Source organism: Amphibalanus amphitrite, unplaced genomic scaffold, assembly GCF_019059575.1.
Source record: "Amphibalanus amphitrite isolate SeventyFive unplaced genomic scaffold, NRLGWU_Aamphi_draft 000697F_arrow, whole genome shotgun sequence".
Taxonomy (NCBI): Eukaryota; Metazoa; Arthropoda; class Thecostraca; order Balanomorpha; family Balanidae; genus Amphibalanus; species Amphibalanus amphitrite.
The window spans coordinates 21,329-36,031 of NW_024882191.1; the positions used below are offsets into that span (position 1 = coordinate 21,329).

Genomic DNA, 14,703 nt, shown 5'->3' on the forward strand with positions numbered 1-14,703 from the left:
TCATGGCGGCTCAGCGGGCCGTGGCGATGGATTACATATCGTGGCCTTGATGTTCGACTTTACCAGACATCACATGTGGAGAGACGGCAGGTGCTGAAAGCCTGAAAGACTTTGATGGCACGCGCACGGTCCAACAGGCCTAAGGTCTTCCGAAACACCCGTGATCTCTGCCACACTCAGCTAAACTCTCGAGGCTTGGCAGTTGAACTCAGATTGCATCTGAGCACACATTTGGTCTCAGACCTAAGCGAAAGAGCTTAAACGTACTATTGAATGTTCTCGCTCTTTTTTTCTCACAGGCCATGAGCCGATTTGTTAACCCTCGCATGTGTAGGGGGGTCGGATGGACCCCCCATGGTTTTTCGCGAATACCTCGCGTAAAAAGCGGCCAATCGCAACGAAACTTTCAGTACCTTCGTATTGATCAATTTTACACCTACCCTGAAAATTTTATGACCCTGACCCAAATGACCTTTGACCTGTGACCTCTGTTCCGAAACCATGTTTGGCCGGAATCGCGATTCCGCGTATGTCGGCTTGCATTAGCCGCGCGTTTGCAAGCTTTTCATGGTTTCAAACGTTCAAACATGTGATTTGCTGTTGCTCCCATGCATAAGGGTAGGTGTCAAGGTCACTTGAAGGTCAGGTCAGGTCATTGACCTTGATGACCTTTGGTGACCTCGACTCACATTTTCGAGTTTTACATGTTTCTAGGCTAGTTTTTGGAGCTGAATTCGAATTTAGCAACCATTTGAACATTTACGAAGTAGTTTTGGTGACTTCATAACATGTTACGAAGCTGTCAGAGACGGTTGATACCTACTACGAATACCCGGCAAAACCCTTACTGGTTGACCTGACCTGACCTGACCCGACCTGGTCTAAATGCTTATAGATTTCATCTGTGATCAAGACTAACACGATATTCGTGAACAGCACCCTGAAAAACCCCTTAGCAGCCACACTTTACGACTCTCTAACAGGTCCCGATTTTCCCGACTTTGGGTCATTGACCTGACCTGCAAGGTCAACCAATGACCTAGGACCTTAAAATTGGGTGACATCGGCTTGCTCTCGTCACGGGCAACACGCTCGTTTTTTCCGCGAAGCCTCGATCAGGGACCAAACGGCAAGGGGGGGTCCAACCGACCCCCCCCCTACACATTAGAAGCTGGCAAACGCCGCACAAATGCGATGGTTAAAGAATGTCAAAATCAAGAAAATTTGGCCAATGGTGACATTCGGGAACCCCATGCTTGGAACTGACCAGAAAGGTAAAATACAGGATACTTTCTTCGTATTTTTCAATGCTCTTTCGAGCTCTCCTTTCTGCGTGTCGTTACGTGGCCAAGAAGGTGAGTTAGAGGGGGCGTGAAAACTTGCCACTTTTCGGATCGATATGATCCAAATGAACCACAACCTGGCACATGTTTAAACGGCAGAATGCAACGTCTTTTTTTTTTGCAAATTTACGGTCGATATTAGCGAGCGAAGACGGCCGGCCCACAAGTGTCAACTGGCCCCTGTCCTGGTTCTCATGTCCACGTGTTGTGTGTCATAGGGGCTGAGACGGGACGGGGGAAGTCTTGGACGCGACCCATCCGGTGCGAGACCTCGCCGGTGACGACGTGACCGACGCAGCCTGACGAGAGCGACAAAGTGCGCTGCATTTGTGTCAGCTGTATTTTGCTCATTTTAACCGTTTGCGCATCAATCTAGAAATCAAAACAGACTTTGATGCGTAGATGAACTATATCTTTATTTGGTCCTCCGTGTGACGAACTGATTGATCGAGAACGAGTACGCACGAGCGAAGCGGTAAATGAGGGCGAAAACAGGGCTAACAGTCGACCTACCACAGTCTCAAAAATATGATATCTGTTTTACTCAGCATGTGTTGTAAGTACCCATCTACCCATCATTGTAAGTACCCATATGGGAAAGTTAGGTACTGAAAGACTGATATTAGTGACATCGGAATATCTACTTCAGAATAAATTACGGGTCACGGGCACCGGCACAAGCCGATAACTATGTTACCTAAATTGTTGCCCTATGCAACAGCGGCATCATAAACAAAAAGGACATTACGAAAATGCTGATAAAAGTCAAATACCGAGGCTGTTTTATAGTCAAAAGATGCTGCACCGATATTGACTGAAACAAAACATGCTAGACTGCTAGAATATTGTCTGACATGACACTCTCATGACGCCAAGAAACAGTCTTTACACATTCCCTAATGTGCAAGGTATTATTGCAGCAAAGGTCGCTCAGCTGTTCTACTAAAGGTTCAAGTAAGTACATAAACCCGAAATAAAAAGTGTTTAACTCCAGCACAAAAGTGCAACAAAAGAAGCATATCAAAAATCAAAATATGACGATGTCGCGGTGGCTGACTCCGGCCTGCCGGAGGTAGCTGCGGACGGCCTCCACCAGGCCCTGAGGGCCGCAGACCAGGTATCTGGTGCCGGTGCCGGGCTGCCGGGCGGCGGCCAGCACGTCACGCCGCTGGATCCGCCGGCGGGTGACCGTCTCGCCGGGCCACGGCCGCTCGCCGTCCTCCTCCGGCCCGGTCACGAACAGCTCGTAGGTGATGCGGCCGGAGCGCGCCCAGCGGGCCAGCCGGCGGCGCGGGAACACCTCCTGCAGCCGGCGGACGGACAGCAGCAGCGTCAGCCGCGGCGCGGCCGGCCGCGCCACCGCCTCCGCCATCAGGCCGACCAGCGGCGCCACACCGGTGCCGGCGGCGAGCAGCACCAGTCGCCGGTCGGTCGGCCGCGGCCGGTAGCCGCCGAAAGGACCGCTCCAGAGCGCCGTCTGGCCCACCCGCCAGCGGCGCACCCGGCTCGACATGGCGCCGGACGGGTACAGACGGATGTACACCTCGAAGTAGCCGACGGCCCGCGGGTCCGAGACGGGTCCGTAGGCGCGCGTGACGGCGCGTCCGTCGGCGTCGGCGGCCCTCAGCAGCAGGTGGGAGCCGAGCGGGTGTCGCAGCGCGGCGCCGGTCGGCAGCTGGAACCGATAGACGGCCGCCGAGTCGGACACGGCCGTCACAGCCACCAGCGGCAGCGCCGTGAAACAGTGGGGCAGCAGCGCGGTGTGCGCGCCGCCGCCGGGCCCGGAGCCGTTCCGGGCCGCGGCGGCGGCGGCGGACTCCCCCCAGGGCTGGGCGGCGCAGAGGGCGGCCGGACCCCGCCGGCACCAGCCGCCAGCCGAGCCACTGGAAAACGGGCTCCGGTCGTCCACGAACGCCTCACCTGCGACAGAATAGCACGGCCGTCGTCACTTAGAGAATCTAACAACGATGTTATGGTGATCGGCTGTGTTGCTGTTCATTGTTCAATGATCTTGACATACTTTTTACTTTTTACACGGTCAGTGGTGATAATTGAATGTCATAAAATGAATGATTCCTCCGGAGTGTCTTCCCCACTGACCTGAGACTCCGGAGTGATTTCCCCACTGACCTGAGACACCGGAGTGTCTCCCCACTGACCTGAGACTCCGGAGTGTCTCCCCACTGACCTGAGACTCCGGAGTGTCTCCCCACTGACCTGAGACACCAGAGTGTCTCCCCACTGACCTGAGGCTCCGACAGGCGCCTCAGCCACTCCCGAGCACCCCGATGACGTCACGGTCAGCGCGGTCAGACCGGCCACGACTAGCAGCGTCAGAGTGGGCGGCGGCGGGGCCCGGCGAGCTGTCATTGCGCTCAGCGGGCCGACGGCTACCGGGTGCCGTCAGACGAGCAGCTCGGGCCGTGCACACACCCATCTGCTGAATAACGGGAGCAGCTGTCAGACCAACTCCGTCACTCCGAACAGCGGCGTCAGCCCAATACGGCAACACGTGAGTCAGCTAAATGTAACAATTCGACTCGAACCGCGCTGGCAGGGGAAGGGGGGTGACGTTCTCCTTGACAAATGTTTTCGATAGCTCTGAGCACTTTTGTGACGTATTCAGGAGCAAAAATCATGTACCTGCCCGCTAAAAACGCCACATGGTCGCAATGGCGTATCCAGGGGGGAGGCCAAGAGGCCATGGCCTCCCCCTTTGGGATCAGACATGCAAGTGGGCCCTTTGGGTCACTTGAGTGCAGTGACGTACCCAAGGGGGCCACGGGAGCCCCTGAGGTCCAAGGGTAACTCAGGGGAACCAGCGTGACGAAGGCGTTATGGGTCTCCCTGCACCAGTACTACAGAATGTCTTTTACTCGAAAAAAACAATATCAAAGAGCGATATCTATCACAGTCACAAACACAGAGGGCCCCTAACTACCTGAGAGCCCTGGGTACCTGAGGGGCCCCCTGGTTACCTGAGGAGCCCTGGTTATCTGACGAGCCCCTAGTTACCTGAGGGCCCCCTGATTATCTGAGGGGCCCCTGGTTGCCCGAGAGGTTCCTGGTTGTCTAAGGGACCCCTGGCTACCCAAGGAGCCCCTGGTCACCTGAGGGGTCCCTGGTTATCTGAAGGGCCCTGGTTACCTGAGGGCCCCTGGTCACGGGACCCCTGTTTACCTGAGGGGCCCCTGGTTACCTGAGGGACCCCTGGTTATCTGAAGGACTCCTGGTAAAGGACCCCTGGTTACGATGGCCCCTGGTTACCTGAGGGGCCCCTGGTTACCCGAGGGGCCTCCGGTTACCTGAGGGACCTCTGGTTATCTGAGTGTCCCCTAGTTACCCAAGGGGCCCCTGATCCCCTGGATGGCCCCTGGCCAGTCATCTGAAGAAGGTCACCTGAAGGGCCCATGTTTACCCGGGGAGTACCTGGTTATCTGAAGGGATTCTGCTGTCACATGAAGGCCCTTAGTTGTCCGTGGAGTCCCTGGTATAACCGGCCTTTGATTATCAGAGGGTCTCCTGGTCACGGTAACCTGGTGGGCCCCTGATCAATTGAAAAGCCTCTGCAGTCACCTGAGAGGCCCCTGATTGCCTTAACGGCCCCTGATCACTTGGATTCAATGGCATAGCCAGGGGGCGAGGGACACGTGTCCGTTATGTGGTTTAGGGTCCCCTCGGGCCCGAGGGGCCCTACGGTGCCAATTGACATCAGAGGGTCCGCGCTGGCCACGCTTCAACTGGAAAGGAGTGAAAGGACACCACGGGGCTTTTGAGAACACGTCATGGGCTCTTATGTAGCCACACTTATCTCCAGAAGGGCCCCAACCCAGGTTCTGAAGGACCTTGCCGGCCTCTGACTGAGGGCCCTTACCGACCAATGAGGGATCAGCTGTAAGGGCCCCACACCTGTTTGTTATTCCCCCACGGCCCACACCAGTATTTCTGAGGGCCCTTACAATGGCGACTGGGAGGGCCCTCACCGGCCACCGCCACCTCTAAGGGTCCCACACCAGCGCCTCTTAACGGCCTACATCGGCGGCTCTGAAGGCCCGCTCACCGGCGCCTCCGAGGGCCCTATACCAGCGCATCTAACGGCCACTTACCAGCGACTCTGAGGGCCTCTTACCGGCATCTCTGAGGTTCCCTTGCCGGCCTATGAAGGGCCACTAGTAACTTTCAGGGTCCCATACATGCCTATGACAGCCCCTACCAACGTCTCTAAGCCCTAAGGCCCCCACAACGGCGCCTGTGTGGACCCCGCACCAGCGCATCTGACGGCCTTTCATAGACACGTCTGAGGGACCAACACCGGTGACTCTGAGCGGCTCGCTCGCTTCGTTTCTTCAGTGGCAAAGAACCGCACCTGTGCGTGGGTTAAGTATGCTACCACTGGGCCCCTAAGGTAAGGGTGGGGCCCCCTTGAGCAGGTTTGGCCTCCCCCTTTTCAAGATCCTGGATACGCCACTGCATGGTCGATATTCATACACCATTGCAAATCAAATTTCATTGTCTTTATAGGAATTAATTTTGTCTCAAAACATTTTGCAAAGTGGGATGCAAGAGCTATGGAAAAGCGCTTGGTATAAGGCAATTTAAGACAATTATTTCTTTTCAACATATGGTTAGCTTGTTTACATCGTTTTCATGGCATGCGGTAAAATATACCTCCATGCTATAAAACTGTAGTAACGCCTAGCGGTAACAGTACCTACAACATGGTTCAGAAATCTGCGGTACAGTATAACTTCAGGCGCAAGACGTAGTGACATCGAACGGCAATGGTGTAACAGGAGATTTGCGGTACAGCATAACTTCAGGCGCAAACAGTCATGACATCTAGCGGCAGCGGTATAACATAGGCTTGAAGATGTGCGGTACAGCATAACTTCAGGCGCAAACAGTCGTGACATCTAGCGGCAGCGGTATAACATAGGCTTGGAGATGTGCGGTACAGCATAACTTCAGGCGCAACAGTGGTGGCATCTAGCGGCAGCGATATAACATAGACTTGGAGATGTGCGGTACAGCATAACCACGGATCACCTAATGATCCGTAATAATGATCCCACCTATGTGATCCGTGGCATAACTTCAGGCGCAAACAGTCCTGACATCTAGCGGCAGCGGTATAACATAGGCTTGGAGACGTGCGGTACAGCATAACTTCAGGCAGACGATCCGCTCCAGACCGTTTTCACCCGGTTTTCTACCGCTACCGTGACGCCCTTGACGTCACACATGACACAGCGATATACCCACCGTGACGTGCGCCGTGACGGTCGCTTCTGTTTGTTGCTGCCGGCTAAATGCGGATACGGAGAGATTGCAATCGGAAGAACAAGTCAGGCAGGTTATGTCTCTGAATTCATAACCTAAAGCTCCAGACAAAAGCCGTAGGTATAAGTCATGCGAGGCAGTGCCGGCGCAAGGCTGATGTAAAGCCTGCCTGTCTTTGACTTTGTGTCTGGACTCGTGTTGGCTATCTTTTAGCCGCCGGCGCAGTACCTTTATCCCAAGAACGGTTTGTATAACACAGATAGACGGCCGGCTATGCTAAGTGCCACAAAAGGTGCGATAGGCTTCATTTGCCCAGCATGTCATGACGCTGTGACACTTGTTGAATGTTGGTGTCATCAATTTTCTGCTGGGGGTGTGTGGGGGGGGGGGGGGTAATTTTAGTCAACGACCTTTGCCAAATTGTATGGACTTTGACTGAAGGGCAAGTGTCTGATAGACCGACTGCTGGGTATTTGGCTATGGCATATGCAAAATGCAAGCAAGAATGTCCACTTTTGCAATTTGACGTGCAGAGCTAAGGCCTAAGTATGTCTATGAGCTGCTTATAACGGTCAGAGATAGGCACCCCGGTGTTGGAAGGCGACTTTCCTGCACGGTCTTGACTCCGTTATATGATCAGGACGTGGACTGCCGGGCCGGTCGGCGGCTGCAGTCTGCGGCGGACTGTCGGATACACACGGCTCCCTCCGGCTGCTGCCGGGGTGTGCCGGCTGTCCCACTGAGGCACGCCATGTCGCTCTGACCACCTGGATACAGAGGAATACGGACGGGACGCGGCGACGGCGGCACGCGAAACCGCGAAACCGGAAGGCCGCACCGCGTCGTGGGATGGCGGGTGTTGGACATCAGCTGGACGGAATAACTAGCTTTCTTTGATTTTTGTTGACGGATCGCAATTCATAAGAACTCAGAAATCAGTAAGTGATCTTGCTAAAGCCACCGCCCATCAGCTGCTGCAGCTCACCTGTGAACTAACCCGTCTTCAGGCGCAAACAGTGCTGACATCTAGCGGCAGCGGTATAACATAGGCTTGGAGATGTGCGGTACAGCATAACTTCAGGCGCAAACAGTCGTGACATCTAGCGGCAGCGGTATAACATAGGCTTGGAGATGTGCGGTGCAGCATAATTTCAGGTGCGTGTTATAGTGATTTCTTTAGCGGCAGCTTCATGCATGTGAACTTTGATACCACATAAGTAAGGCGTAAGCCCTAACTGCAGCCGTCATGACGTCTCACACAGAACACGCTCTCTCACAGCGGCAGGACTCTCAGGCTTTGGCTCTCGCCCAGGGCTTCGACTAGGCAACCGTCCAAGCGGCCACCGGCGCCCCTGCCGGCCCGCCCAGTCCTTCAGAGATAGGCCGCGGCTGATTCCAGTCTTCCTGGCTCTACCCGTTTACTCTTCGTCAGACTCGAAGCGATTTCAGTCCGGGTCCGGGGGTGGCCGTGGCGCTACACCAGCGCCCCTGGCGGCCGAGACACTAGTAGTGTCCTCTCGGCGAGAGAGAGAGAGAGAGAGAGAGAGAGAGAGGAGGAGAGAGAGAGAGAGAGAGAGAGAGAGAGGGGGCTCAGCTCTTGACACCCAGGCTCAGCAGCTACTACTACTACCTACTAGCGGCCGGCTCGGCTCCTGACGACACTTGTTCACCTCCTGACGGCGCACTGACTCAGCTCCTGACACCACTGACTCAGTTCCTGACGACACTGACTCAGCTCCTGACGACACTGACTCAGCTCCTGACACCACTGACTCAGCTCCTGACGACACTGACTCAGCTCCTGACAACACTGACTCAGCTCCTGACGACACTGACTCAGCTCCTGACAACACTGACTCAGCTCCTGACGACACTGACTTGCTCCTGACGGCGCCGGGCCGGCTCCTGACAACACTGACTCAGCTCCTGACGGCACTGACTCAGCTCCTGACACCACTGACTCAGTTCCTGACGACACTGACTCAGCTCCTGACGACACTGACTCAGATCCTGACGACACTGACTCAGCTCCTGACGGCACTGACTCAGCTCCTGACGACACTGACTCAGCTCCTGACAACACACCCAGCTCCTGACGACACTGACTCAGCTCCTGACGGCGCCGGGTCGGCTCCTCCCTCAGGAGCAGGACGCGTGTAAGCACCAGCTCCTCGTCTCCCGGGGCCGCGGTGTCGACTCGTGTCGCAGTGTCGACTCGCGTCCGCTGTGAGGGCGCCACCGTCGTCCTCTGTGGCGGTGCTAGTGTGGGACCTGCCGCGGCAGTGGGCCCACCTGCTGGAGGGCCACCCAGGGCAGCGGGTCCTGCTGTAGGGCCTGCTGTAGGACCTCCCTCGCCTGTAAGGCCTATTATGGGACCTGCTGTGAGGCCTCCCACGGCTGTAGGGTTTGTAGGGCCTACTGCAGGGGCCAGGGCCTGTCGTGGGGCCTCTTCGGCGGTGGAACCCGCGCCCGCTACTCGCTAGTGCCCAAAACGGCCCATTTAGAGGAATCATTCGTCGTAGATATTGCGAGAACGAGCTTGTTTCTTTCCAATATGGCAGACGCTTCGATTCAGTATTCAGGAAGGCTATACGAACTGCGGCCGGAACTGTCTCTGCCGCTGCGATGCACCGTCGGTGGTCCGCACAGTCAAGTGGTTCCAACCTAACTTATTATTCCATAGCTCTGCAATGGCTTTTTTAGGCCGCAACAGCTTACTCCCACCAAAGCAGACAAGCTGTAAACTACATACCACCCGACATGACTTACCGCGAGTGGGGGGCGACATCCGGCCGCCCGGCTGACGCAGGAGGTGTGACCCGGCCTCGGACGGTTCACTGGTTCAGGCTCACTGCAGGCTGGGATGGTTTCCAAATGCGAAACGATCATGAATGAAAAAGTTTGTCTGATATTTTGTTACACTTAATCGGTAATAAAAAAGAAAGGTAGATGGACAGGTGATTGCATAGGCCTCCGTCTCATGCATTTAATGCTGCCCTTTGAAATGCACACGGTTTTAACTAGTGAAAAACAACATACCGTCAGTCATCATAAATAGTAAAGTTAGTTTTGTTTGAAATTTGTCGGAAAAGGTTCCCATAGAAGGGAAAAGAAAAACTGTGTTATTAGAATAAATTGATCATGTTTATATTGATAATTTAACATAATGTTTTTTGTTTTGTTAAGCTGCCAGACGTTTTAATTTCATACTCTTATTGCAATCACGTGAATAGGTTTAATATGTACTTTAACTGTTTAGCCTCAAGCCCATTGACTTTTAATTGATCAATCGGTAGCCAGTCAAGTTTGCATGCCTCGAGACAAAATAATAATGGTGTAAAATGTCACATGCCGCCCAAATATACAAGTATGTTATCGCTTTGTTTTTCTTTTTAGAGCAATGAGCGCGGAAGTGTTACCTTTTCTCGCTGTTCAATAAATGGTTTATTCCTTGGCCATTTCTTGCCCACGGCTGCATAGGCGTCGCTAAAAATGTTCGGTTGGGGGCAAAATCCAATTTGGTAATAACTCATGCCTTTATCATTAATCACACGTTATATGTCATTCGACGCGCCATTGGCGCGAGGAAGGCAACGGTGACAAAGGTTTTTCTATAGCCATTAAATGTAAAAAGTATGTTCTTTAGAGAAGAGTGAGGACGACTTCGGTAAAATCAATACTAAACCCATTACATATTATGTCGGGTTAAGCAGGGCAGAGCCTTTTAATGCGGAGGGCAGAGTGGGTCTGTAAGATTCCTCTCTCCTCAGACCTGCGCAACTTCTTCCGATTCTCAACTAGAAGAAGTTCAAAATGATACAGGCAATCGGTTCGCCTCTCTAAAAATATATATTATTTCATGCACAGTGTCTGTGATGTATTTTCAGGGGTCTTCGTTTTAACTCCGACCCTGATTTCCAAAATCAACTCCGACTCCGGTCAGAGCCATCGAATCTGCCGGTTTTGGGTCAGCAAGAACCTCTGTTGCCTCAAGAGCTCGGCTGCGCTATTAGAAGTTAGCAAAGGTTTTCAGAAATCTCCGAAGATTCGTGTTAAAACCCTCGCCCATGTAGGGGGGGGGTTGGTGCAACCCCCCCCCTGAGGTTTTTCGGAAATAGTGCAAAAACGGCGGCGCGCAGCGCCGCCAAATTTTGGGTACCTTATGGGGCAAACCTTGCGCATCTTTTGATAAAAAAAAAATTTGACCGGGTCATGTCAGGTCACGGAGTTATGACGTCACAAAGGGAACAGCCTCCGGCCGGATTTTCACAAACTGAGTGCCAACGCCCGAGGTTTCCTGCCGGTGGTACGGACATCGGTTGATGGATCGTGATGAAACTTCCCATGCATGTTGGGGCAAGTATTGGCTATCATATGGTATAAGAAACTTGACCGGGTCAGGTCAGGTCACGGAGCTATGACGTCACAAGAGGAACAGCGTCCGGTACTATTTTTGAAAAGCGCCCGAACCACTATTTTGCTAATTCTTGTCACCTCAATGGGAATATGCAGCAATATTAGCTTCTATAGGGAGCAAATGGACCTTCCAAATCCAAAAATACCATCAGATTTCAAAAATTTAAATTTTGATTTTTCGAATTTCTGCCGCCGACTGTGACCTTGCCGACTTCCGGCGCTCCCAACGCGCCATTTTTAGAGCTAGGGAAACGAAATACATACCAAACGATAGAGAATTGATCAAGGAACACGATAGTGAAGGTTTCAAGTCGATATCTCCCACCGTTTTGCCGCAATTGCCGCGGAAAGTTGAAAAAAGTCTATTTTTCCGAAAATTTGACCTTTGACCGGTCAAAAGTAGGTCAAATGTTGACCTAGGACCAAAAAATATACCACCAATCGCGAGATCTCGGCGAGAGCAATCCGTTGGTCTTTTCCGCTAAGCTCTACGACGCTCCGTTTTCAAACGCCAAGGGGGGGTCGCACCAACCCCCCCCTGCATGGGCGAAGGTGGCAGATCGCCGTTTACGGGCGAGGGTTAAAAAATCCGTGTATGCCTTCACAGACCTGCCGTATGGATGATCTTCAAAGTCATCTTGGGCCCTCAGAGACGGCCATGGGCCCTTAAAGCTGAAAGAGACTTTCCGCATTCAGTAAATTGCATGCGAGAACCTATTCAAATGCATTGTAATCTTTCCCGCATCAATTCCAGGGAGGTGCTCGCGATTGATGCGGGCGTGCTTCCATGCATTTGAATAGGCTCTTGCATGCGATTTCCTGACTGCGGAAAGAGTCTGTTTCAGGTATTGGACACCGATGGGACCCTCAGAGGCCAGTGTTGGGTCGTTGAGACCGGCGGAGGCCTTCAGAAGGACCGCCCAAGTGGCCCCCAAAGATCTGCGCCTGAGCGTTCAGAATCAGCAGCAGGAGACCGGAATTTCATTATATTGCCGGCCTGATGGCCCCAGAGGTCGGCTTGGAGGATCTCTCGCAGGTCGGAAGCTAGCTTCAGAGGCTTCTTAAGTTATATCAATGGGACTTTTTAGGAGCCTACGCGCGGCCCTTGACAGCCCAGGACACTTTAACCGGCGCCCCACTGGGGTCTGTGTATAACACGCCCTACTGGGGGGGGGGGGGGGCTATTCATAGCCCCCGCTCCTAACTCCAAAACTACTGGGCCGATCGTCAAAATTCAAACGGCGTCTGATAGCCCCGGAAAAACTGTCGAGCGGAACCTAATTTCATTGACCTCAAGGTCACCGATGACGTCACAGGTCAGGTCAAAGTAAAAACTATTAGCATTTTGGCTTGTTCACATTTTGGGCTCTGGCCGCCGTCTTACAAGTCAGATCAGGCTCATTTTTGGTTTCCGCACTCGTGAACAGATGCTCTAGATACCTTGAGGGTACCAAACTTGTACTTTGATTTTCAGGTCCGGGTCAGGTCATCACAGGTCACGAAAATATTATATCATGCGTCGGTCACGTGACACATGTTTTATGGTCCATTTAGGCCATAGATTTCGAATTTGATGTCGTCTGTATCATTCGAGGTCATTTTGAGTCGAATTTAGCTTAGGTCAGGTCACTTTCAGGTCAAAAAGGTCAAATTTTGAAGTTAAAATTTTTCAACAAAAAAGGTGTCAATTGGATGCAGTTTGAGCTCAGGAACACGATGGTGCCATTTATATTGGTGTACGATGTCAAATACGTGCTGAAAAATTGATTTGAAAAATTAATAATTGTGAATTTTTTGCAATAATGCGTATAACTTGGCCATTTTTGAAGATATTCAGCTAAAACTTGCTAGAGTTAGTCATAATTATGCGTTCTATCACATGTATTCGGGTTTTTTCGAAAAGTCAAAAACGTTTTGAAAAAAATATAAAAACAAAAATTTTGAATATAATTTTATGAAATTTTCAAAATTTTGAAAATCCGAGATATCAGTTTGATAGCGCAGTCAATTCTGAGTCCTTTCATGCAAAGAAATTGGATCTAGCTTAAAAACTGAGCTCTTGGGAGCGATTGCCGTGGTTCAATGTTTTGCGTCGAAATCGGGCGAACATGACGTCACTCTGACGTCATTTCCGGCCGATCTATGGTATCTACGAAGTTCAAATTTTGACACAAGGTGTCAAATTGATGCAGCCGAAGGTACTGAAAGTTTGGTGTCGATCCGTTAAGCGGTTTGGAAGTTATTGCAGAAAAACGGGAGGGGGGCTATAAATAGCCCCCCTTGTGGGGCGCGGGTTAACGGGACTTGAACATGTCACTGATATTTGGCCACAATTCGAAAAGACCCCGACCCAACCCCGAAATTTTCCAGCTAGGTCTTGACACTAAACTTCTTTCGTATCAGCTTACTAGACCGGTAAAAATCGAGTGTAACCTTCAGCTAAAACCAACTAGGAAATGAATCGAATCAAAGTATTGGCATGCCGAGTCTGGAGTCGAAGACCGAAGCCCTGAATATTTTGGCGCCTCTGACTCCGGCCTGGCTGAGACTCTCCACTCCAACCTCATTTTGCCTTCACAGCTATTCTAAAAAACTACCCCCCCCCCCTCCCGCCATTTTTGCCGACCCTAAAACATCATCGGATCTGCATCGATCTCAAGGGATGTCCAGTCGGAGGTTGGGGGAGGGCAAGCTGACCCGCTTGCCCCCACCCGCCGTAGCGACGTCAATGCACGATTGTCTGCCTCACTGTCTAAAAGATTTTGGTCTCGCGGGTTTTAGCGGTAGATTTTGCATTTTGATTTCTAGGTGCCACCTAGAAAATTTAGTGTACTTCAGGCTATATCTTCGTCGTCTTAAGCTTTTAAGTGTTGAAGATGCGATCGACTTGCTGGTTCACAAGCCGGCCATGACCGTGTAAAATGGCTTCATCGTAGATTGATTAGTTTCTGAGATATAGCCGGAAATGTAAAAGTGCAAAACCTACCGCTTAACCTTCGCCCCAGTGGGGGGGGGGGGGGGCATATGATACCACCCTGTCGCGTTTTTGCGTGTGAATAAAAAACCGCGGCGCGCCGCTTGGGGTAGCTTTTGGTACATCAATTTTGGACAATGTGTGAAATTTTTTACCCCAGGTCATGTCAGGTCAGGTCACCAGGTCAAGTTAACTGACCAAGCCTAAAAAAGTTTGCAATCATGTCCAGCCTGCAGTGTTTGTCTGAAAGGTTTTAAACTTGGTGGATTGCATGCTGTTATGGGCGCCTACAATTTGTATATCTCGGATTTTTTATATCTGTGACCTAAGGTCAGGTCAGTGGCGTGACCTTTCCATTACAAGTCAATGGAGAAAAATGAAAATGCCTCTAGATCCGTGTGTACGCATCGGAACAGTCCAAATATTTCAGAATCACAATGATTTAGTCCACTCGTGATGACCAAGGTGTCATTTTTGCTGATAGCCTCTAGACAGGTCATCCGAGGTCACTTGAGGCTACAAACAGTTTTTTGCCAATAACTCGCGATTGGAAAGAGCTAGAGCGCTGGGGATGGTCTCATTGTGTTTGTCTTGTTGAGACGCATCGACTGATATGCAACCTGACCTTTTCCGGTAAGGTCATGACCTTGACCTGAGGTCAAATTTTCAAGTTGACCTTTCAAGGTCAAA

The 14,703-nt window shown here is 51.8% G+C and overlaps 1 protein-coding gene across 1 annotated transcript; it reads right to left on the minus strand.

Moving 5' to 3' along the window:
- Positions 1-1,695: 1,695 nt before the first annotated feature.
- LOC122364788 (NADH-cytochrome b5 reductase-like) lies at positions 1,696-9,793 on the minus strand. Its single transcript, XM_043335523.1, has 3 exons — positions 9,393-9,793; positions 3,590-3,783; positions 1,696-3,263 (listed from the first exon to the last, which is right to left on the minus strand). Exons 2-3 carry the CDS (start codon positions 3,711-3,713, stop codon positions 2,371-2,373), a joined length of 1,017 nt encoding a protein of 338 aa, XP_043191458.1. The 5' UTR covers positions 3,714-3,783; positions 9,393-9,793; the 3' UTR covers positions 1,696-2,370.
- Positions 9,794-14,703: the final 4,910 nt, after the last annotated feature.

Coding starts and splice junctions, on each gene's coding strand:
- LOC122364788 (XM_043335523.1), bottom strand. CDS start 3,713: ATGACAGCTCGCCGGGCCCCGCCGCCGCCCACTCTGACGCTGCTAGTC. Junction 3,264..3,589: donor GGCGCCTGTCGGAGCCTCAG/GTCAGTGGGGAG, acceptor ATTCTGTCGCAG/GTGAGGCGTTCGTGGACGAC.